Genomic DNA, 22,896 nt, shown 5'->3' on the forward strand with positions numbered 1-22,896 from the left:
CAACCAACATGCTGGATCTCTGTTTAGTTGTCACTGTGTTAACCACAACCAACATGCTGGATCTCTGTTTAGTTGTCACTGTGTTAACCACAACCAACATGTTGGATCTCTGTTTAGGGGTCACTGTGTTAACCATAACCATCATGCTGGATCTCTGTTTAGGGGTCAGTGATCTAAAATGAGTCACTCTGGGGAGAGAGAGGAGGGGGGCCCTGCCTCCAAAAGGAGTCTCTCTGGGGAGAGAGAGGAAGGGGGCCCTGCCTCTAAAATGGGTCTCTCTGGGGGACATGACACCAAAACTAAGAGGTGAGCTGACAATATTGTTTAAGAATGTATATTCTAAAACGTTTTTTCAATCATAAATTATTTCTTATGGGTACATTCTAACTGTTCTAGATTTTAGATGTGTATGAAAATGTGTTTTTAAACAAAATGCTATATCTCCATTGTTTAGCAGGAATGGAATGTTTGTATCCTGTATATTTAACTGTGATATGTTGTTGTCTCACCTAGATATCTATATATCCATTGTTTATCAGGAATGGAACGTTTGTATCCTGTATATTTGACTGTGATATGTGGTTGTCTCACCTAGCTAGCTTAAAATACCATATCTTCATTTCACCCAGTTTCTCACAGCAGGAAAATATCAGCAAATGTGCATTTTTTTGTGGATTATAATTAAGGGACATTTTGGGGTTAATCCATTTTTCATCAAGGCAAATCAAGTCTGACATTTCTAAGTGGAAAGTATACACTTTAAAGCCTTGTAGTGGTTTAATAATTTATTTAAACAATAAAAGATAATTTACCAACGTTTCTGAAAAGTGATATATAGCGTTTTGGAATGGAACTTTTCTTACGTTTCCCATCTGAGCTCAGAGTAGATGAGAGACATAACGTTTGTCTCTGTTGTGTTGAAGCCCAATCAAGCTGAAGAGACCAGCCTCCCCTGTACCCAGATGTGTGTCCATGAAGAGTGACTGGTCTATGGGTCAGCCTATAAACTTCAGAGAGGGAGACTTTTCTACTGTAAAAAGAACTCATGGGTCATGGTCTGTGAGTTAAACAACACTGTCTCTAGTCATTTCTCCTCTCCCATTTTCACATTTATTTTTGTTGTTTTTGTTAGGTTCTAATTCTCAGAGTAAAAAACTCTACGGACAGTTATGAAAGCTTAACCAAGTTTATTCTGCCCAGAGGGTCAATACAGCTGCATTCAGACAAAACATTTTTTCCACCACCACAAGCGTATATACTCCAATTTAGGCACTGCTCCTTCTCTCCAATCCTTACATCTTTTATGGTTCGACAGGAAGACGAAGTGATAGTGTGGCTCAGTTGGTAGAGCATGGCGCTTGCAACGCCAGGGTTGTGGGTTCATTCCCCACGGGGGGACCAGGATGAATATGTATGAACTTTCCAATTTGTAAGTCGCTCTGGATAAGAGCGTCTGCTAAATGACTTAAATGTAAATGTAAATGATAGGGTAATAAACCATTGTTTCTCCCTTAAAGGAATCTGACCTGACCTCAACCCCCTTGATGCCTAATCCAAAGATCTCCACCCGTATCACGTATATCCCGTGACTTCCTCCCGTCCACCCAGCACATTCCACAGCCATCTGGCTCCTATAGATAACCATCAACTTCTGATGTAACAACCAGTCTCTATCACCCCTCAGATACTATAGTATTACTGATGTAGCAACCAGTCTCTATCACCCCTCAGATACTATAGTATTACTGATGTAACAACCAGTCTCTATCACCCCTCAGATACTATAGTATTACTGATGTAACAACCAGTCTCTATCACCCCTCAGATACTATAGTATTACTGATGTAACAACCAGTCTCTATCACCCCTCAGATACTATAGTATTACTGATGTAACAACCAGTCTCTATCACCCCTCAGATACTATAGTATTACTGATGTAGCAACCAGTCTCTATCACCCCTCAGATACTATAGTAATACTGATGTAACAACCAGTCTCTATCCCCCCTCAGATACTATAGTATTACTGATGTAACAACCAGTCTCTATCCCCCCTCAGATACTATAGTATTACTGATGTAACAACCAGTCTCTATCCCCCCTCAGATACTATAGTATTACTGATGTAACAACCAGTCTCTATCACCCCTCAGATACTATAGTATTACTGATGTAACAACCAGTCTCTATCACCTCTCAGATACTATAGTATTACTGATGTAACAACCAGTCTCTATCCCCCCTCAGATACTATAGTATTACTGATGTAACAACCAGTCTCTATCCCCCCTCAGATACTATAGTATTACTGATGTAACAACCAGTCTCTATCACCCCTCAGATACTATAGTATTACTGATGTAGCAACCAGTCTCTATCACCCCTCAGATACTATAGTATTACTGATGTAACAACCAGTCTCTATCCCCCCTCAGATACTATAGTATTACTGATGTAACAACCAGTCTCTATCCCCCCTCAGATACTATAGTATTACTGATGTAACAACCAGTCTCTATCACCCCTCAGATACTATAGTATTACTGATGTAGCAACCAGTCTCTATCACCCCTCAGATACTATAGTATTACTGATGTAGCAACCAGTCTCTATCACCCCTCAGATACTATAGTATTACTGATGTAACAACCAGTCTCTATCACCCCTCAGATACTATAGTATTACTGATGTAACAACCAGTCTCTATCACCCCTCAGATACTATAGTATTACTGATGTAACAACCAGTCTCTATCACCCCTCAGATACTATAGTATTACTGATGTAGCAACCAGTCTCTATCACCCCTCAGATACTATAGTATTACTGATGTAACAACCAGTCTCTATCACCCCTCAGATACTATAGTATTACTGATGTAACAACCAGTCTCTATCACCCCTCAGATACTATAGTATTACTGATGTAACAACCAGTCTCTATCCCCCCTCAGATACTATAGTATTACTGATGTAACAACCAGTCTCTATCCCCCCTCAGATACTATAGTATTACTGATGTAACAACCAGTCTCTATCACCCCTCAGATACTATAGTATTACTGATGTAGCAACCAGTCTCTATCACCCCTCAGATACTATAGTATTACTGATGTAACAACCAGTCTCTATCACCCCTCAGATACTATAGTATTACTGATGTAACAACCAGTCTCTATCCCCCCTCAGATACTATAGTATTACTGATGTAACAACCAGTCTCTATCCCCCCTCAGATACTATAGTATTACTGATGTAACAACCAGTCTCTATCACCCCTCAGATACTATAGTATTACTGATGTAGCAACCAGTCTCTATCACCCCTCAGATACTATAGTATTACTGATGTAACAACCAGTCTCTATCCCCCCTCAGATACTATAGTATTACTGATGTAACAACCAGTCTCTATCCCCCCTCAGATACTATAGTATTACTGATGTAACAACCAGTCTCTATCACCCCTCAGATACTATAGTATTACTGATGTAGCAACCAGTCTCTATCACCCCTCAGATACTATAGTATTACTGATGTAACAACCAGTCTCTATCACCTCTCAGATACTATAGTATTACTGATGTAACAACCAGTCTATATCCCCCCTCAGATACTATAGTATTACTGATGTAACAACCAGTCTCTATCACCTCTCAGATACTATAGTATTACTGATGTAACAACCAGTCTCTATCACCCCTCAGATACTATAGTATTACTGATGTAACAACCAGTCTCTATCACCCCTCAGATACTATAGTATTACTGATGTAACAACCAGTCTATATCCCCCCTCAGATACTATAGTATTACTGATGTAACAACCAGTCTCTATCACCTCTCAGATACTATAGTATTACTGATGTAACAACCAGTCTCTATCACCCCTCAGATACTATAGTATTACTGATGTAACAACCAGTCTCTATCCCCCCTCAGATACTATAGTATTACTGATGTAACAACCAGTCTCTATCACCCCTCAGATACTATAGTAATACTGATGTAACAACCAGTCTCTATCACCCCTCAGATACTATAGTAATACTGATGTAACAACCAGTCTCTATCACCCCTCAGATACTATAGTATTACTGATGTAACAACCAGTCTCTATCACCCCTCAGATACTATAGTAATACTGATGTAACAACCAGTCTCTATCACCCCTCAGATACTATAGTATTACTGATGTAACAACCAGTCTCTATCACCCCTCAGATACTATAGTATTACTGATGTAACAACCAGTCTCTATCACCCCTCAGATACTATAGTATTACTGATGTAACAACCAGTCTCTATCACCCCTCAGATACTATAGTAATACTGATGTAACAACCAGTCTCTATCACCCCTCAGATACTATAGTAATACTGATGTAACAACCAGTCTCTATCACCCCTCAGATACTATAGTATTACTGATGTAACAACCAGTCTCTATCACCCCTCAGATACTATAGTAATACTGATGTAACAACCAGTCTCTATCACCCCTCAGATACTATAGTATTACTGATGTAACAACCAGTCTCTATCACCCCTCAGATACTATAGTAATACTGATGTAACAACCAGTCTCTATCACCCCTCAGATACTATAGTATTACTGATGTAACAACCAGTCTCTATCCCCCCTCAGATACTATAGTAATACTGATGTAACAACCAGTCTCTATCCCCCCTCAGATACTATAGTAATACTGATGTAACAACCAGTCTCTATCACCCCTCAGATACTATAGTATTACTGATGTAACAACCAGTCTCTATCACCCCTCAGATACTATAGTATTACTGATGTAACAACCAGTCTCTATCCCCCCTCAGATACTATAGTAATACTGATGTAACAACCAGTCTCTATCCCCCCTCAGATACTATAGTATTACTGATGTAACAACCAGTCTCTATCCCCCCTCAGATACTATAGTAATACTGATGTAACAACCAGTCTCTATCCCCCCTCAGATACTATAGTAATACTGATGTAACAACCAGTCTCTATCCCCCCTCAGATACTATACTGCTGAGTATAACAATATTCCAAGTTAAATTTTCATAATCCATATTCTAATCCTTTCTTCCATTTTCATAGTCCTAAAACAATAATAAACAAACACAACGTGTGTCTGTGATTGAGTGTGTGTGTGCACTCCCTGGATGTGGAGATGTAATCTCTATCCTGATTGCCTAGTCACTTTTACCCCTACCTACATGTACATATTACCTCAAATATAGCCTCATTATTACCTCAACTACCTGGTACCCCTGCACATTGACTCAGTACTGGTACTCCTTATAGTCTCATTATTACCTCAACTACCTGGTACCCCTGCACATTGACTCAGTACGGGTACTCCTTATAGTCTCATTATTACCTCAACTACCTGGTACCCCTGCACATTGACTCAGTACTGGTACTCCTTATAGTCTCATTATTGTTATTGTATTGTGTTACTATTTCCTTTTTTCATCTGCATTGTTGGGAAAGGGCTCATAAGTAAGAATTTCACAGTAAAGTGTACACCTGTTGTATTTGGTGCATGTGAGAAATACAATTTGATTTGATTTGAAGCTCATTGGCAGAAACACGTCATTGGGTCTAACGGTCGTCTCGTGCCAGCAGGTGTGGTAGAGAGAGAGAGAGAGAGAGAGAGTCGAAACAGCCTAAACAGCCTGTTCGGGACAAGGTAGCACGTCCGGTGAACAGATCTGGGTTCCATAGCCGCAGGCCGACCAGCAGAAAGGGGATAAGCGGCATGACAAGGTATCACGTCTGGTGGAGCATGTATCAATACTGATAGGATCTAAAGAAAGGGAGTGCTGCTCTCAGATCAGATTGCTGCTCTCAGATCAGATTGCTCCTTTTAAATCTTTCCTTAACATTATAATTCGTTCACAATACTCAGCCCCTAGAGAAATATTATCACCTATGGCTACAAATATTGAGGCAGCTTATTCTAATCCTTACCTAATAAAAATGCACTAAATCACAGATTTGGCACATCAAAGCGTTAGGCTACACATTTAAAAAAAATATTGAGACAAATTACAGACCGTAGTCTACAAGTAGCAAAATAGAACTCAATAAAACATAAAACGTATTTCAATCTGATTGTAATAGGCCTATAGCCTACTGTTTATATTTTAATGCAGTCATCTCAGTTTCATTTAAATGTATAATTTGAGGCAAATCATTTTATACGTCGCTTGTTTCTTTCAATTGCAAAGACATTTGCAACTTTGTATTTGTAGTCAACTTTGTTCTGTATTTATCTGCAGTCACAGAGAGACGGATAAACCATGTGATTTTATGTTTAACAGAGATCTTCTGTGATTAAAGTGATGCAGGAGGGTAAAAAAGCATCTAACGATGCACTAAGCTGTTCCACATTAATAACGATGGTTTTGGGAAACAGCTCGGAGATTTAACAATGCTCCTACGAAGGTTTTAATGAACTTAGCTTTAAGATGTTTTTGGGAAACCAGGTCCTGGATAAAAAGATCTGCAGAATTCAGAAGTAAATGTTTTACATACAGATCTCATATTACTGTATTTAATAAAAAATTTAAATATACATATACATATATACAGTTGAGGTTGGAAGTTTACATTCACATTTAAACTCAGTTTTTCACAATTCCTGATTTAATCCTAGTAAAAATTCCCTTTCTTAGGTCAGTTAGGATCACCACTTTATTTGAGGAATGTGAAATGTCAGAATGATAGTAGAGAATTATTTATTTCAGCTTTTCTTTCTTTCATCGCATTACCAGTGGGTCAGAAGTTTACAAACACTCAATTAGTATTTGGTAGTATTGCCTTTAAATTGTTTAACTTGGGTCAAATGTTTCGGGTAGCCTTCCACAAGCTTCACACAATATGTTGGGTGAATTTTGGTCCATTCCTCCTGACAGAGCTGGTGTAACTGAGTCAGGTTTGTAGGCCTCCTTGCTCGCACACGCTTTTTCAGTTCTGCCCACACATTTTCTATAGGATTGAGGTCAGGGCTTTGTGATGGCCACTCCAGTACCTTGACTTTGTTGTCCTTAAGCCATTTTGCCACAACTTTGGAAGTATGCTTGGGGTCATTGTCAGTTTGGAAGACCCATTTGAGACCAAGCTTTAACTTCCTGACTGATTTATTGAGATGTTGCTTCAATATATCCATATAATTGTTCTGCCTCATGATGCCATCTATTTTGTGAAGCGCACCAGTCCCTCCTGCAGCAAAGCACCCCCACAACATGATGCTGCCACCCCTGTGCTTCACAGTTGGGATGGTGTTCTTCGGCTTGCAAGCTTCCCCTTTATCTTCCAAACATAACGATGGTCATTATAGCCAAACAGTTCTATTTTTGTTTCTTCAGACCAGAGGACATTTCTTCAAAAAGTATGATCTTTGTCCCCATGTGCAGTTGCAAACCGTAGTCTGGCTTTTTAATAGCGGTTTTGGACCAGTGGCTTCTTCCTTGCTGAGTGGCCTTTCAGGTTATGTCAATATAGGACTCCTTTTACTGTAGATATAGATACTTTTGTACCTGTTTCCTCCAGCATCTTCACAAGGTCCTTTGCTGTTGTTCTGGGATTGATTTACACTTTTCGCACCAAAGTACGTTCATCTCTAGGAGACAGAACGCGTCTCCTTCCTGAGCGGTATGAGGGCTGCGTGGTCCCATGGGGTTTATACTTGCGTACTATTGTTTGTACAGATGAAAGTTGTACCTTCAGGCGTTTGGAAATTTCTCCCAAAGATGAACCTGATTTGTGGAGGTCTAAAAAAGAAAATCTGAGGTCTTGGCTGATTTCTTTTGATTTTACCATGATGTCAAGCAAAGAGGCACTGAGTTTGAAGGTAGACCTTGAAATACATCCACAGGTACACCTCCAATTGACTCAATTGATGTCAATTAGCCTATCAGAAGCTTCTAAATCCATGACATCATTTTCTGGAATTTTCCAAGTTGTTGAAAAGCATAGTCAACTTAGTGTATGTAAACTTCTGACCCACTGGAATTGTCATACAGTGAATTATAAGTGAAATAATCTGTCTGTAAACAATTGTTGGAAAAATTACTTGTGTCATGCACGAAGTAGATATCCTACCTGACTTACCAAAACTATAGTTTGTTAACAAGATATTTGTGGAGTGGTTGAAAAGCGAGTTTTAATGACTCCAACATAAGTGTATGTAAACTTCTGACTTCAACTGTATATATATTGACGTCACAAATGTATCATTTGTAGAGTTCTTTATCAAACATGTAGTTCTTTGTTACATTTGACTTTTTTTAAACCTAGCAGTACTACTGATTTCTCTGCGAGTGAGGCAGATATATATTATTACTGTGTAAAACCTAGCAGTACTACTGATTTCTCTGAGAGTGAGGCAGATATATATTATTACTGTGTAAAACCTAGCAGTACTACTGATTTCTCTGAGAGTGAAGCAGATATATATTATTACTGTGTAAAACCTAGCAGTACTACTGATTTCTCTGAGAGTGAGGCAGATATATAACATTTTGCAAAAAAACACGATTATTTGTCTCTCTGAAATGAAACCATGAAGTGATAGATTTTAAACAAATACATGTCTGTCATTGAACAACACCATGCCATGATTAGATAGTGAAAAAACACATCTCTTTCATAATGTATTTGAACGTTTCTGAAAATGGATATACAGCGTTTTGGAATGAAACTCTTATGTTTCCCCATCTGAGCTCAGAGTAGATGAGAGATGTAATGTTTGTCTCTGTTATGTTGAAGACCAATCAAGCGGAAGAGACCAGCCTCCCCTGTACCCAGCTGTGTGTCCATGAAGAGTGACTGGTCTATGGGTCAGCCTATAAACTTCAGAGAGGGAGACTTTTCTACTGAACAAAGGTAAGGAGAACTCATGGGTCATGGTCAGTGAGTTAAACAACACTGTCTCTAGTCATTTCAACCTCTCCCATTTCCCCATTTATTTTTGTTGTTTTCATAATCCATAGGCTAATCCTTTTTTCCATTTTCATAGTCCTAAAACAATATTAAACAAACACAACATTCCCTCCCTGTCTGTGTGTGTGTGTGTGTGTGTGTGCGTGTGTGTCTGCGTGTGTGTGTGTCTGCGTGTGTGTGTGTCTGCGTGTGTGTGTGTCTGCGTGTGTGTGTGTGTGTGTGTGTGTGTGTGTGTGTGTGTGTGTGTGTGTGTGTGTGTGTGTGTGTGTGTGTGTGTGTGTGTGTGTGTGTGCGTGCGTGCGTGCGTGCGTGCGTGCGTGCGTGCGTGCGTGCGTGCGTGCGTGCGTGCGTGCGTGCGTGCGTGCGTGCGTGCGTGCGTGTGTGCGTGTACTCCCTGGATGAGGAGATGTAATCTCATGTTTTGTCCACAGAAACCAACAGGAGAGATCAGAGTCAGAGATTCTCAGTGTTCAGTCTTCCCAGAGTCATCAAACAGACCTGGCCTCCATATTCTGTGTATGTGGTCCTGTTATGTACATTTGTTTTTGTTTACCTCAAGCAAAGTTGATCTGTCAATCATTCATTAATGTGTTAATGAGAAATAATTTTGTCTCTTGCTTAACTTAATTACTTGATTTATTTCAGTTGCTTGAAGAGAATATTATGACATTTGTGAAGAACGAGCTGAAGATGTTCAAGAGGATTCTTAGTCCAGAACTCCCAGAAGGCTTTGAGAGTCAGAAGCAGGATAAGGAAGTGGTGGATGCTGAAGATGAGAAGCAGGAGAGCAGTGCCAGAGAGGGGGCTCTGAAGATCACACAGCACGTCCTGAGGAAAATGAACCAGAAGGATCTTGCTGACATTCTGGAAAAAAGTAAGATCTGTCTGCCTCATGTTGAATGATGTCTTATAACATTTAAACGCTGTAGCTAAAGTACAGCTAAAGTAGCTGTGTAACTCAATGATATTGTAGCAGCCTCAACACAAACCGTAGTGACCTCATCAAGTAGCAGCAGGGATGTGTTGTGTTGATTCATTTAGACAGAGAGACAGAGGAGAGAGAGAAAGAGAGTAAGAGAGAGAGAGACAACATTAATAATACCATCAATAATACCAATAATAATATAATCAGTCACCATAGTCTGTAACATATTATGAAAACATTTACACATTTATACAGACAGTTAATAGAATAAATTATTATAATGTAAAACTTTATAACAGTCCTACAATACTGTAGGCATTAAAACAGACATCATATTAATTTCCTCTGTGTTATTTCTAGATTCAGATGAGCTTGCTGTGATTTTCCAACATGAACTCAAATCTAATCTAAAGAAGAAGTTTCAATGTGTATTTGAGGGGATCGCTAAACAAGGAAACCCAACACTTCTCAATAAGATCTACACAGAGCTCTACATCACAGAGGGTGGAACAGGAGAGGTCAATAATGAACATGAGCTGAGACAAATTGAGACAACAACCAGGAAACAAGCAAGACCAGAGACTGCAATCAAATGTAACGACATCTTCAAACACTTAACTGGACAAGACAAGCTTATCAAAACTGTGTTGACAAAGTGAAGTCATGATGATCATGATGATCTCCTGGTCATGTTTTCTCCCAGCAGTCCCTCTCTGGCCCTCATCTCCTGGTCTTGTTTTCTCCCAGCAGTCCCTCTCTGGTCCTCATCTCCTGGTCTTGTTTTCTCCCAGCAGTCCCTCTCTGGTCCTCATCTCCTGGTCTTGTTTTCTCCCAGCAGTCCCTCTCTGGTCCTCATCTCCTGGTCATGTTTTCTCCCCTGGTCTCCCCCTGTAGGTCAGACCTCCCTGCTACCCACATGAACCATTTGTTAGGTCTCCAGCCTCTACAGAAAGTACAGACAGGGGTGTGGAAGTACACAAGCTGGGAGTGATGTCTAGGAGAGAGAGGGCACGGTATGCACAGTTCTAAACCTGCAGAAAGACTCGTTATAATCAAGCTGTAATTATGACTGTAATGTAATCTGATGTCACATGCCACACACTGCCATCATGCCCTGAAGCAAGGCCTTTGACCTGAGGTGCTGCGTACCAGTACATTCCCAGCTTCATGGTACAGCAGCTGTAAAACGGTGAGCACATAACTCATAAACAACTTCTATTGAATGTCACTGGCTATAGTTGTCTTGGACCGTATCCACTGGATTTAGTTTAGTTTAGTTTAGAGTTTATTTCAGAAAGGAAACACAACATAGAAACATGTTTAACCATTCATTAAATAATTAATAATTCAAGTCCTTGCGATATAGTCTCTGCTCCTTCAGGGTTTCTCACTGCCCAAGGAAAGTGTCATTATATAAAACTACCTACAAACAGTGAGTGCGGTAAACTCTACCAATCCCCCCGGCAGGAGCACAGAACCCAACAGTTAGAGGCTGGGGTGGTGGTGGGAGCAAGAAGCCAGCACATAGTAGCAGGAGCATCACTTCAGAGCAAGAAACCAGCACATAGTAGCAGGAGCATCAATGCAGAGCAAGAAACCAGCACATAGTAGCAGGAGCATCAATGCAGAGCAAGAAGCCAGCACATAGTAGCAGGAGCATCAATGCAGAGCAAGAAACCAGCACATAGTAGCAGGAGCATCAATGCAGAGCAAGAAGCCAGCACATAGTAGCAGGAGCATCAATGCAGAGCAAGAAGCCAGCACATAGTAGCAGGAGCATCAATGCAGAGCAAGAAACCAGCACATTGTAGCAGGAGCATCAATGCAGAGCAAGAAGCCAGCACATAGTAGCAGGAGCATAAATGCAGAGCAAGAAGCCAGCACATAGTGGCAGTGGCATCAAGCGGCAGCAGGATGAGTGAACAGACCCGGTCAGGTTAAATAGACCACCAAATAAGGTAGGCGTGATTGTGCTAGTATCTAATTGGTACCATCTCAGCTGATGGGACTCCTTTCTGAACTGGCTCACTTCATTGGTCACATGCACAGGGTCACAGATGTAATTGCAGGGCGCACGTGTGGTTATCTGTATGTACAGTATGTATGTTTCCACCCCCTCTCTGCCCAGTGAAGAAGATGTCAATAACCATTGAAACAGGATTACACCTCTCTGTCCAGTGAAGAAGATGTCAATAACCATTGAAACAGGATTACACCTCTCTGTCCAGTGAAGAAGATGTCAATAACCATTGAAACAGGATTACACCTCTCTGTCCAGTGAAGAAGATGTCAATAACCATTGAAACAGGGTTACCCCTCTCTGCCCAGTCAAGAAGATGTCAATAACCATTGAAACGGGGTTACACCTCTGTCCAGTGAAGAAGATGTCAATAACCATTGAAACGGGGTTACACCTATCTGCCCAGTGAAGAAGATGTAAATAACCATTGAAACAGGATTACACCTCTTTGTCCAGTGAAGAAGATGTCAATAACCATTGAAAGAGGATTACACCTCTGTCCAGTGAAGAAGATGTCAATAACCATTGAAACAGGGTTACACCTCTCTGTCCAGGGAAGAAGAAGTCAATAACCATTGAAACAGGGTTACACCTCTCTGTCCAGTGAAGAAGATGTCAATAACCATTGAAACAGGATTACACCTCTCTGTCCAGTGAAGAAGATGTCAATAAACATTTCAACTTATCTGTTTTTCTGTTCAGGAAAAAATGGTCATGTCTGTAAAACAACAATCAAAAATAGTCAATGGGTGATGAACATGTTTTATTTGACTTCATTAAACATTAACATACAACACAAAGGAGGTATTCATCATAACTGGACCAGTTTGCCCCATTCTATGTATTATTCAGTATAGTATTATGAACATAAAAGGTGGGAAACCAAAGTAAGCCCAGTTTTCTGCTATGTAAATCATTACAGAGTTTAAGACTAAAGTATGTGGAATGGAATGGATTGGGAAATTCATTAACGAATATATATATACACTGCATGTTTTGCATTAGATATAGTAGACATCAGCAAATACAAAGAAAGGGAAATACATTTTTACAATGTTTATAATGTAGCACAGTTTTGCCAGGCAATTTTGTTATCTAGCATTATCAGGGTTGTGTGATTGAGCCCCTTTTATACACATCACATTCTCAACTGACTAGAGAGAGTTTTATCTGAGATCTGAGAAGTCAGCACTAGCACTGTCCCTAGAACTGTCCCTAGAACGGTCCCTATATAGCACTGTCCCTAGAACTGTCTCTAGAACTGTCTCTAGAACTGTCTCTAGAACTGTCCCTAGCACTGTCCCTAGAACTGTCTCTAGAACTGTCTCTAGAACTGTCCCTAGAACTGTCTCTAGAACTGTCTCTAGAACTGTCCCTAGAAATGTCCCTAGCACTGTCCCTAGAACTGTCCCTAGAACTGTCCCTAACACTGTCCCTAGAACTGTCCCTAAAACTGTCCCTAGAACTGTCCCTAGCACTGTCCATAGAACTGCCCCTAGCGCTGTCCCTTGAACTGTCCCTATAACTGTCCCTAAAACTGTCCCTAGAACTGTCCCTAGCACTGTCCCTATAACTGTTCCTATATAGCACTGTCACTAGAATGTCCCAATATAGCACTGTCACTAGCACTGTCCCTATATAGCATTGTCACTAGCACTGTCACTAGCACTGTCCCTATATAGCACTGTCACTAGCACTGTCCCCAGATAGCACTGTCACTAGCACTGTCACTAGCACTGTCCCTATATAGCACTGTCACTAGCACTGTCCCTATGTAGCATTGTCACTAGCACTGTCCCTATGTAGCACTGTCACTAGCACTGTCCCTATGTAGCATTGTCACTAGCACTGTCCCTATATAGCACTGTCACTAGCACTGTCCCTATATAGCACTGTCACGAGCACTGTCCCCATATAGCACTGTCACTAGCACTGTCCCTATATAGCACTGTCACTAGCACTGTCCCTATATAGCACTGTCACTAGCACTGTCCCTATATAGCACTGTCACGATCACTGTCCCTATATAGCACTGTCACTAGCACTGTCCCTATATAGCACTGTCACTAGCACTGTCCCTATATAGCACTGTCACTAGCACTGTCCCTATATAGCACTGTCACTAGCACTGTCCCTATGTAGCATTGTCACTAGCACTGTCCCTATGTAGCATTGTCACTAGCACTGTCCCTATATAGCATTCTTTATGCCATTGACTACTTCTTCTGCCTCCTCTAGTGTTAACAACTCATCCTGGAGAAAAGGTGTGATACCCTCACATGCATGGAGTCTATCCTTTAATACTCTCTCTTCAACTACGAGGGTGCGGTCAACTGGCAGATGGAATGCCAGGGTCACATGGTCCCACATGAAATACTCATAACCACGTCCTAGTTCTTCTGTTTCAACTGTTCCACTCTCTCTGTTGATGATCAGCTTCTTTGTATGGGTTTCACATATTGCTTCTGCACGCCAGACAATTTGACCATCTTTATAAATGCATATTGCCTTATCATCCTCATCAGCAAGAAGTGGGTACTCATCAAACTCTGTCACCTCTGGACCGTGGACAACCACAACGTACATGATCTCCTGCCGGTAAAACACGGTTTCATAGACTCTCAGGACAGGCTTCTCTCCCTCACAGATCTGCTCTGTGTACATCTGCATGAGATCCTCCAAGGGGAAGGTAAACTTAAAGTTCCCATACCGAGATCCCTTTTGGAAGACAGGGGAGGTGGTGAATTCCCTCAGGAATGGATTGTGTCTTTTTTCTTCACCCGTTTTTGGGTCAAAGGAAAGCTGTTCCTTTTCAAGGAAGCGATTCTCTGCTGCCTCAATTTCACCTTCTGTAATGTGAAGAGCCCACCATGTGAAACCCCCTCTTTGCCCTGCTGTAAATCCACTCAAATCCATGATTCCTGCCAGACCTGTTGGAGTGGTTACATGACAGACTTTGTCCACGTGAAATTCCGCTTTGTCAGCTTTGGGGTACAGTGGAATGTCTTTTGAAATAAGACGTCTACAACTTAGTGGGGTCACCATTTTCATTGATTCTATACTCTTATGCTCCCCACGGAAATAGGTCTCCGTTTTTTCTCTTTTGTTTTGTCGCTGCATTTTCTTTCCCTGAAAAGATGAAAGTTGACAATTAGATGAATCGTGTGTCTCTTTATTTAACTAGATTGTTTGCACAACATCATTATGAGGTAATGACACATTTTCTAATATAAAGGTTTAGATGGAGCTGTATGCAACGATATGAACGTCCTTAAGCTCCACATGATAGTTGTAAACATTTTGAAGCTATGTCGCTTATTTACAAAGACAAAAGACAACACAAACTTACAATGGAATAATAGCAGATTTAATTGTGTGTTACAACAGGGTGAGACAGAATAAGTTCACAAGGTTTATTTCTATTTGATATTTTTCTAGAATCAATACAGGATATCAAACAAAACATGAAAATAAAATTATAACAAAATAAGATTACTTTCAAAAAGAGATACCATTGTAATGAGTTGTATCATTTGAGTGTTTGTAATGTGTTTTAGACAAAGATATAATATCTATTGCACACAACTCCTGGAAGTAATCATCTCTACAACTAAATATATTTATAATCAAAAACATCTGTATAATGTGTTCCTTTTATACGGTACATAAATAATACTAAATTAGGAACATTTTCAGTCAAACCATTAGCTAAACAAATGTACTAAAATGTATCATTCTAAAACACAAACTAAACAAGCATCCTTTGGATACCTTCATTGTGTGCAGTAGGGTACTTAACTTGAGAGTATGTTTCAGTAAGTAAGACCTAGCAAATACTAACTGTATCTCTTGTCTTCACTTAACCAACAAGGCACGAGGGGGTGTGGTATATGGCCAATATACCACGGCCAAGGGCTGTTCTAAGACATTGCGGAGTGCCTGGATACAGCCCTTAGCCGTGGTATATTGGTCATATACCACAGAGGTGGTAAACAGAGGTGGTAAACTGGTTACCAACGTAATTAGAACAGTAAAAATACATGTTTTGTCATACCCATGGTATACGGTCTGACATACCACAGCTGTCAACCAATCAGCATTCAGGGCTGGAACCACCCAGTTTACAATTAAATGTCTAATACGTTTGCTTGGTTAAATATTTATGCCCTGTCACTAAAACAGTCACACCCTGTCATCGTTGCATAATGCAATGTAGGTTATATAGACTATATGACCAAAAGTATGTGGACACATGTTTGTCGAACATCTCATTCCAAAATCATGGGCATTAATATGGAGTTGGTCCACTCTTCTGGGAAGGTTTTTCACTAGATGTTGGAACATTGCTGTAGGGACTTGCTTCCATTCAGCCACAAGAGCATTAGGGAGGTCGGGCACTGATGTTGGGCGATTAGGCCTGGCTCGCAGTCGGTGTTCCAATTCATACCAATGTTGTTTGATACATTTGAGGTCAGGGCTCTGTGCAGGCCAGTCAAGTTCTTCCATTCAGGCAGGTAGCGTTCTCCTGGCATCCACCAAACCCAGATTCGTCTGTCGGACTGCCAGATGATTAAGCGTGATTCATCACTCCAGAGAACGTGTTTCCACTACTCCAGAGTCCAATGGTAGCGAGCTTTACACAACTCCAGCAGACGCTTGGCATTGCACATGGTGATCTTAGGCTTGGGTGCGGCTGCTTGGCCATGGAAATCCACTTCATGAAGCTCCCAATGAACAGTTATTGTGCTGACGTTGCTTACAGAGACAGTTTGGAACTCGGTAGTGAGTGTTGCAACCGAGGAAAGACGAATTTAAAGCGCATCAGCACTTGGCGGTCCCGTTCTGTGACCTTGTGTGGCCTACCACTTCGCGGGTGAGCCGTTGTTGCTTCTAGATGTTTCCACTTCACAATAACAGCACTTACAGTTGACCGGGGCAGCTCTAACAGGGCAGAAATTTGTTGAACTGACTTGATGAAAAGGATCCTACGTTATGGTTCTGAATCCTGGGTCCTACTTTATGGTTCTGAATCCTGGGTCCTACCTTATGGTTCTGAATCCTGGGTCCTACTTTATGGTTCTGAATCCTGGGTCCTACTTTATGGTTCTGAATCCTGGGTCATCAACCAAGACATGGAAAATAAACTCCTTTGCCACATCAGGCTGCCGAATCATGTTCAACATCAAAAGTACAGATTGTGTCACAAATGCAACATGACAAACACTACTCTGCAGCAGAGATCTGAATCAAAGGGGGTTGCTATACAGATCTGAATCAATAGGGGTCACAATACAGGTCTGAGTCAATAGGGATCTCTATACAGATCTGAATCAATAGGGTTCTCTATACAGATCTGAATCAATAGGGGTCTCTATACAGATCTGAGTCAATAGGGGTCTCTAAACTTTTTCCTCCGAACATAACGATGGTCATTATGACCAAGTAGTTCTATTTTTGTTTCATCAGACCAAAGGACATTTCTCCAAAAAGTATAACTTTTGTCCCCATGTGCATTTGCAAACAGTAGTCTGACTTTTTTATGGCGGTTTTGGAGCAGTGGCTTCTTCCTTGCTGAGCGGCTTTTTATGTTTTGTCGATATAGAACTCGTTTTACTGTGAATATAGATACTTTTGTACCTGTTTCCTCCAGCATCTTCACAAGAACTTTGCTTTTGCTCAGGGATTGATTTGCACTTTTCGCACTTTTTGCACAGTGTCTTCTTCCTGAGTGGTATGACGGCTGCGATGTCACATGGTGTTTATACTTGCATACTATTGTTTGTACAGATGAACGTGGTACCTTCAGGCGTTTGGAAATTGCTCGCAAGGATGAACCAGACTTGTGGAGGTCTTGGCTGCTCATGATGTCAAGCAAAGAGGCACTGAGTTTGAAGGTAGGCCTTGAAATACATCCACAGGTACACCTCCAATTGACTCATTTTATGTCAATTAGCCTATCAGAAGCTTCTAAAGCATTGACATTATTTTCTGTACTTTTCAAAGCTGTTTAAAGGCACAGTCAACTTAGTGTATTTAAACTTCTGACCCACTGGAATTGTGACACAGTGAATTATAATTGAAATAATCTGTCTGTAAACAATTGTTGGAAAAATGACTTGTGTATTGCACAAAGTAGATGTCCTAACCGACTTACCAAAATTATAGTTTGTTGAGAAGAAATTTGTGGAGTGGTTCAAAAACGAGTTTAATGACTCCAACCTAAGTGTATGCAAACTTCTGACTTCAACTGTATGTCGTTTTATATTATACTGTCAAACCTCCATAGGGAACCTATTGAAATTATAGAAACATAGATAATAGAATAGGCATGACCATTTAAATTGACATTCAACGGTGGATGGACCGGCTGTCATTTTTGTGGTAGTAATTACAAGTTAACATTTAAATTCAATTTAAACGTCAATGTTGTACCATTGGGGACCGAGTGACGCAGCAGTCTAAGGCACTGCATCGCAGTGCAAGAGGCATCACTATAGTACCTGGTTTGAATCCAGGCTATATCACATCTGGCTGTGATTGGGAGTCCCATAGCATGGCGCACAATTGGCCCAGTGTCGTCCGGGTTAGGGGAGGGTTTGGCCGGGGTAGGCTGTCATTGTAAAAAATTGTTCTTAACTGTCTAGCCTGGTATAATAAAAATTACGCCAGATAAAATTGCAGAGGTCTAAAGGGATAGGTCCATTCTATTTCTATGATTGAAATGACAACCACCTGTATTCAAGAACATGTATCTCAACCGATAGCTGGCACAACATAAAAACCTCAGATGGTATGAAATAGGGTCTAAGCTATGTTATGAGAATATATTACAAAAGTTTTATATAAATGACAGTAAAGGTTTTAAAATGTCAATATAATTTTAAAAAACATTTAAATAAATTAATAAATAATTGGACAACACTGTTTGTGAGCTTGTAGCCCTTTCCTGTAGTTAAACGACCTGGTGGCCTCAAGAGTGAAATGTTAGTAATATTTTTCATAAATAATCAACAGTCATTGATGTTAATGCCGAAAACCTGGTGTTTCTATCACAAACAGATTTGTTATATTTCAGTCTTCTGTGATGTACAGTACCGTTCAAAAGTTTGGACACACCTGCTCATTCCAGGGTTTTCATTATTTTTACTATTTTCTAGACTGTAGAATAATAGCGAAGACATCAAAACTATGAAATTGTCACGATCGTCTTCTTGAGAGAGATTGGACCAAGGCGCAGCGTGTGCAAAATACATCTTCTTTTATTGAGAAGAGAGAGAAAACGAACACTATATACAAACTAACAAGAAGCTAAATAACGTAAGTGCACAGACAAGCAACAAACGTTCAACATAGACAACTACCCACAAAAGCCTACTGCCTATGGCTGCCTTAAATATGGCTCCCAATCAGAGACAATGAATGACAGCTGTCTCTGATTGAGACCCAATCTAGGCAGCCATAGACATAACTAGACAACCTCACTCTTCTCTACCCCATACACATACAACACCCCTAGACTAGACAAAACACACAAAGACAACCCACCCCAACTCACGCCCTGACCAACTAAATAAATAACAGAAAAAGGAACAATAGGTCAGGAACGTGACAGAAATAACACATATGGAATCATGTTGTAAGCAAAAAAGTGTTAAACTAATCAAAGTATATTTTAATTTGTCCTTTGGTCTGATGAGTCCAAAATGTGAGATATTTGGTTCCAACTGCCATGTCTTTGTGAGAAGCAGAGTAGGTGAACGGATTATCTCTGCATGTGTGGTTTCAACCGTGAAGCATGGAGGAGGAGGTGTGATGTTGTGGGGGGTGCTTTGCTAGTGACACTGTCTGTGATTTATTTTGAATTCAAGGCACACTTCACCAGCATGGCTACCACAGCATTCTGCAGCGATATGCCATCCCATCTGGTTTGCGATTAGTGGGAATATAATTTGTTTTTCAACAGGACAATGACCCAACACAACTCTAGGCTGTGTAAGGGCTATTTGACCAATAATGAGAGTGATGGAGTGCTGCATTAGACCTGGCCTCCACAATCACTCGGCCTCAACCCAATTGAGATGGTTTGGGAGGAGTTGGAACGCAGAGTGAAGGAAAAGCTACCAACAAGTGCTCAGCATATGTGAGAACTCCTTCAAGACTGTTGGAAAAGCTTTCCATGTGAAGCTGGTTGAGAGATTGCCAAGAGTGTGCAAAGCTGTCATCAAGGCAAATAGTGGCTACTTTGAAGAATCTCAAGTATAAAATATATTTGATTTGTTTAACACTTTTTTGGTTACTACATGACTCCATATGTGTTATTTCATAGTTTCATGTAGAAAGTAGTAAAAATGAAGAAAAAAAACCTTGAATGAGTAGGTGTGTCCAAATGTTGTACTGTTAATATATTTAAAGTGTGATATTGGGATGCAAACTCATAATTGAATACATTTAAACAGTACATGTATATCTGACATAGTACAGGTGTCTTATTTTTTAAAGTCCATAACCATGTGTGTGAGGTGTATACTTTTGTTTCTCTTTTAAAGTTATGAAGACATGGATGTCTCATGGTTTGGTGGGGTATGCAGTGGGTCAACTTTGAGCACCTTTATCTCCTGAATGTTTTGGCATTAAGGTCCAAAATGTCACTTTCTGACCACTTCTTCCATTGGCAAATATTTATGGAAAGTTGTGTTTAAATCAAAAGGGATGCTGTCAAAAAGTGATTGAATTCAAATGGATTTACCCCCTTTTGAGACCGCACCTAAGCAGACTTGACTGTTGTCTATTCAGTTGTCTGTCTCCCTCATGTTGTCTGTGCCGTGACAAGCCTTAATGCATATGCATGTTTTTTTTTTTAAATGCTCAATATGCCAGGTTAATAGAATATTTGTATATTTAAACCCACTTGACTGATTGGACCTGAATTTTTCTACCACTAACTTCACACCTGTTTTGAAAACATGCTTTTTCCTGTTCTCCTTCATCTAAGTTGCATTGTACATAGTTTTGGTGTCGTGGATACTGTCATTATTATTGGTAGTAAATTGTGTACTCTATGTTGGTTGTCGTGTTATTCATGTAACAGTTACATTGCAACTTTTTAATGGACAATACTTAAGCTGTTTTTAATGATCTGTTAGATAATGACATTTTAGATAATGGTGTCAGAAGTAACATATTTATTTGATTTTAGTTACATATAAACTTCCTCAAAGATGATGCCTATATCTATATTTAATACATTAAACTCATTTGTTTTTTGTCATGCAATCAAACCATTGGCATTTGAATGCATTAGGCAGCTATGCTACCGTAAATACAGTATCTTATGCATTCTAAATAACCGCCCATTTGGAAAAGGAAAATGTAATAAATATTTACTCTGAGCTGCGCTTCGATCGGTTGGTCGTAGATGGAAGGCCGGGTTGTCCTTTGAATAATGTCTGGTGGTAGAACGAATACTTGGTAGTACCGTCGTCGTGTGGTAGAACGGGTCCTTTGTCCGTCCTTTCCTAGCCCACTTTTACAGCTGCGGTTGCTAACGCAACAGCTAGGAGGTATCACTTCTTTAGTGAATAAGAGTTCAAAGTTCACACCAAGTTGCCATACTTTAAACTCATGCTATATTCTGGCTGGTATAGTCGAAATTCATCCTTTCGGTGTGTTGATCGTCATCTTCATGTTGTAATTCAATGCTAATTTCGTTAGGTTCTTGTCGTTCGACCAGATCTCACGCCGAGGTTGGCTTAGTTCTATTGGTGATCTTGTCCTTTTAACGTGGGGACCGCCGTCCTCTTGTCCTTGGAACAGGAGGTTACATTTTCATAACAGAGCTTATATAGTAGGGGAGGGAAGGGCGTGTTTCATAGTTTATAACCAATGTCTGTTCACTTGGGCGGGGCCTCTGAGTGAGCAGAGTTTCTCTATGACAAACCGTTTTCTCATTTAACCTGTCTAGGATCAGCGTGGCGCTAGCGGCACCCCCCCCCCCCACTGAAAAACCAGTGCCGCGAAATTCAAAAAAAATATTTTTTTAAAATATTTAACTTTCACACATTAAAGTCCAATACAGCTAATGAAAGACACAGATCTTGTGAATCCAGTCAACATTTCCGATTTTTAAAATGTTTTACAGGGAAGACACAATATGTAAAGATGTACATCTATTACCTAAAAACACATTAGCATAATCCACCATCTTTTATTTGTCCACCAACACCAGTAGCCATCACCAATTCGGCTAAACTAAGATATTTATAGCCCCTAACCAACAAAAAAACTCATTAGATGACAGTCTGATAACATATTTATGGTATGGGATAGGTTTTGTTAGAAAAAAGTGCATATTTCAGGTAGATGGCATAGTTTACAATTGCACCCACCATCACAAATGGACTAGAATAATTACAATGAGCAACGTGTTTACCTAACTACTAATCATCAAACATTTCGTAAAAATACACAGCATACACGAATCGAAAGACACAGATCCTGTGAATACAGACAATATTTCAGATTTTCTAAGTGTCTTACAGCGAAAACACAATAAATCGTTATATTAGCTTAGCACATAGCAATTAGCAGCCCAGCATTGATTCTAGCCAAAGTGAGCGATAAAAGTCAACATCGCCAAAAGATATTAATTTTTTCACTAACCTTCTCAGAATTCTTCCGATGACACTCCTGTAACATCACATTACAACATGCATATACAGTTTGATCGAAAATGTTTATATTTAGCCACCAAAATCATGGTTAGACAATGTGAAATGTAGACAAGCTGGTAAAGAAAAAGTCCTTGCGCCACTTAGACAGTGATCTACTCTTATACATAAATACTCATAAACGTGACTAAAAAATATAGGGTGGACAGGGATTGATAGACAATTTAATTCTTAATACAATTGCGTTATTACATTTTTTAAATTATCCTTACTTTTCAATACAGTTTGCGCCAAGCGAAGCTACGTCAAAAAACATGGCTTCCTAAGCCAC

At 40.1% G+C, this 22,896-nt stretch overlaps 2 protein-coding genes across 4 annotated transcripts in view; one reads left to right on the top strand and one right to left on the bottom strand.

Annotated features, from left to right (window-relative positions):
- LOC129853998 (uncharacterized) overlaps window positions 1–12,698 on the top strand; it is a 29,396-nt gene extending 16,698 nt beyond the window's left edge. For 2 of the 3 annotated variants that reach the window (XM_055920586.1, XM_055920585.1), the window contains 7 exons: window positions 163–306; window positions 924–1,055; window positions 5,633–5,773; window positions 8,780–8,896; window positions 9,385–9,469; window positions 9,599–9,827; window positions 10,239–12,698. In XM_055920586.1, coding sequence (XP_055776561.1) covers window positions 179–306; window positions 924–1,055; window positions 5,633–5,773; window positions 8,780–8,896; window positions 9,385–9,469; window positions 9,599–9,827; window positions 10,239–10,537 — 1,131 coding nt within the window. In that variant the 5' untranslated portion in view covers window positions 163–178 and the 3' untranslated portion in view covers window positions 10,538–12,698. The remainder of the gene's footprint in view (window positions 1–162; window positions 307–923; window positions 1,056–5,632; window positions 5,774–8,779; window positions 8,897–9,384; window positions 9,470–9,598; window positions 9,828–10,238) is intronic. The other variant, XM_055920587.1, reaches the window with a different exon arrangement.
- Window positions 12,647–21,688, bottom strand: LOC129853999 (uncharacterized). The gene is made up of 2 exons (XM_055920588.1): window positions 21,283–21,688; window positions 12,647–15,027 (listed from the first exon to the last, which is right to left on the bottom strand). Exon 2 carries the CDS (start codon window positions 15,016–15,018, stop codon window positions 14,089–14,091), a length of 930 nt encoding a protein of 309 aa, XP_055776563.1. The 5' UTR covers window positions 15,019–15,027; window positions 21,283–21,688; the 3' UTR covers window positions 12,647–14,088.
- Window positions 21,689–22,896: the final 1,208 nt, after the last annotated feature.

The sequence above is a fragment of the Salvelinus fontinalis genome, chromosome 4 (genome assembly GCF_029448725.1).
Source record: "Salvelinus fontinalis isolate EN_2023a chromosome 4, ASM2944872v1, whole genome shotgun sequence".
Taxonomy (NCBI): Eukaryota; Metazoa; Chordata; class Actinopteri; order Salmoniformes; family Salmonidae; genus Salvelinus; species Salvelinus fontinalis.

Excerpts from the sequence above, each read along its gene's own strand:
- LOC129853999 (XM_055920588.1), bottom strand. The coding sequence starts at position 15,018 with ATGCAGCGACAAAACAAAAGAGAAAAAACGGAGACCTATTTCCGTGGG.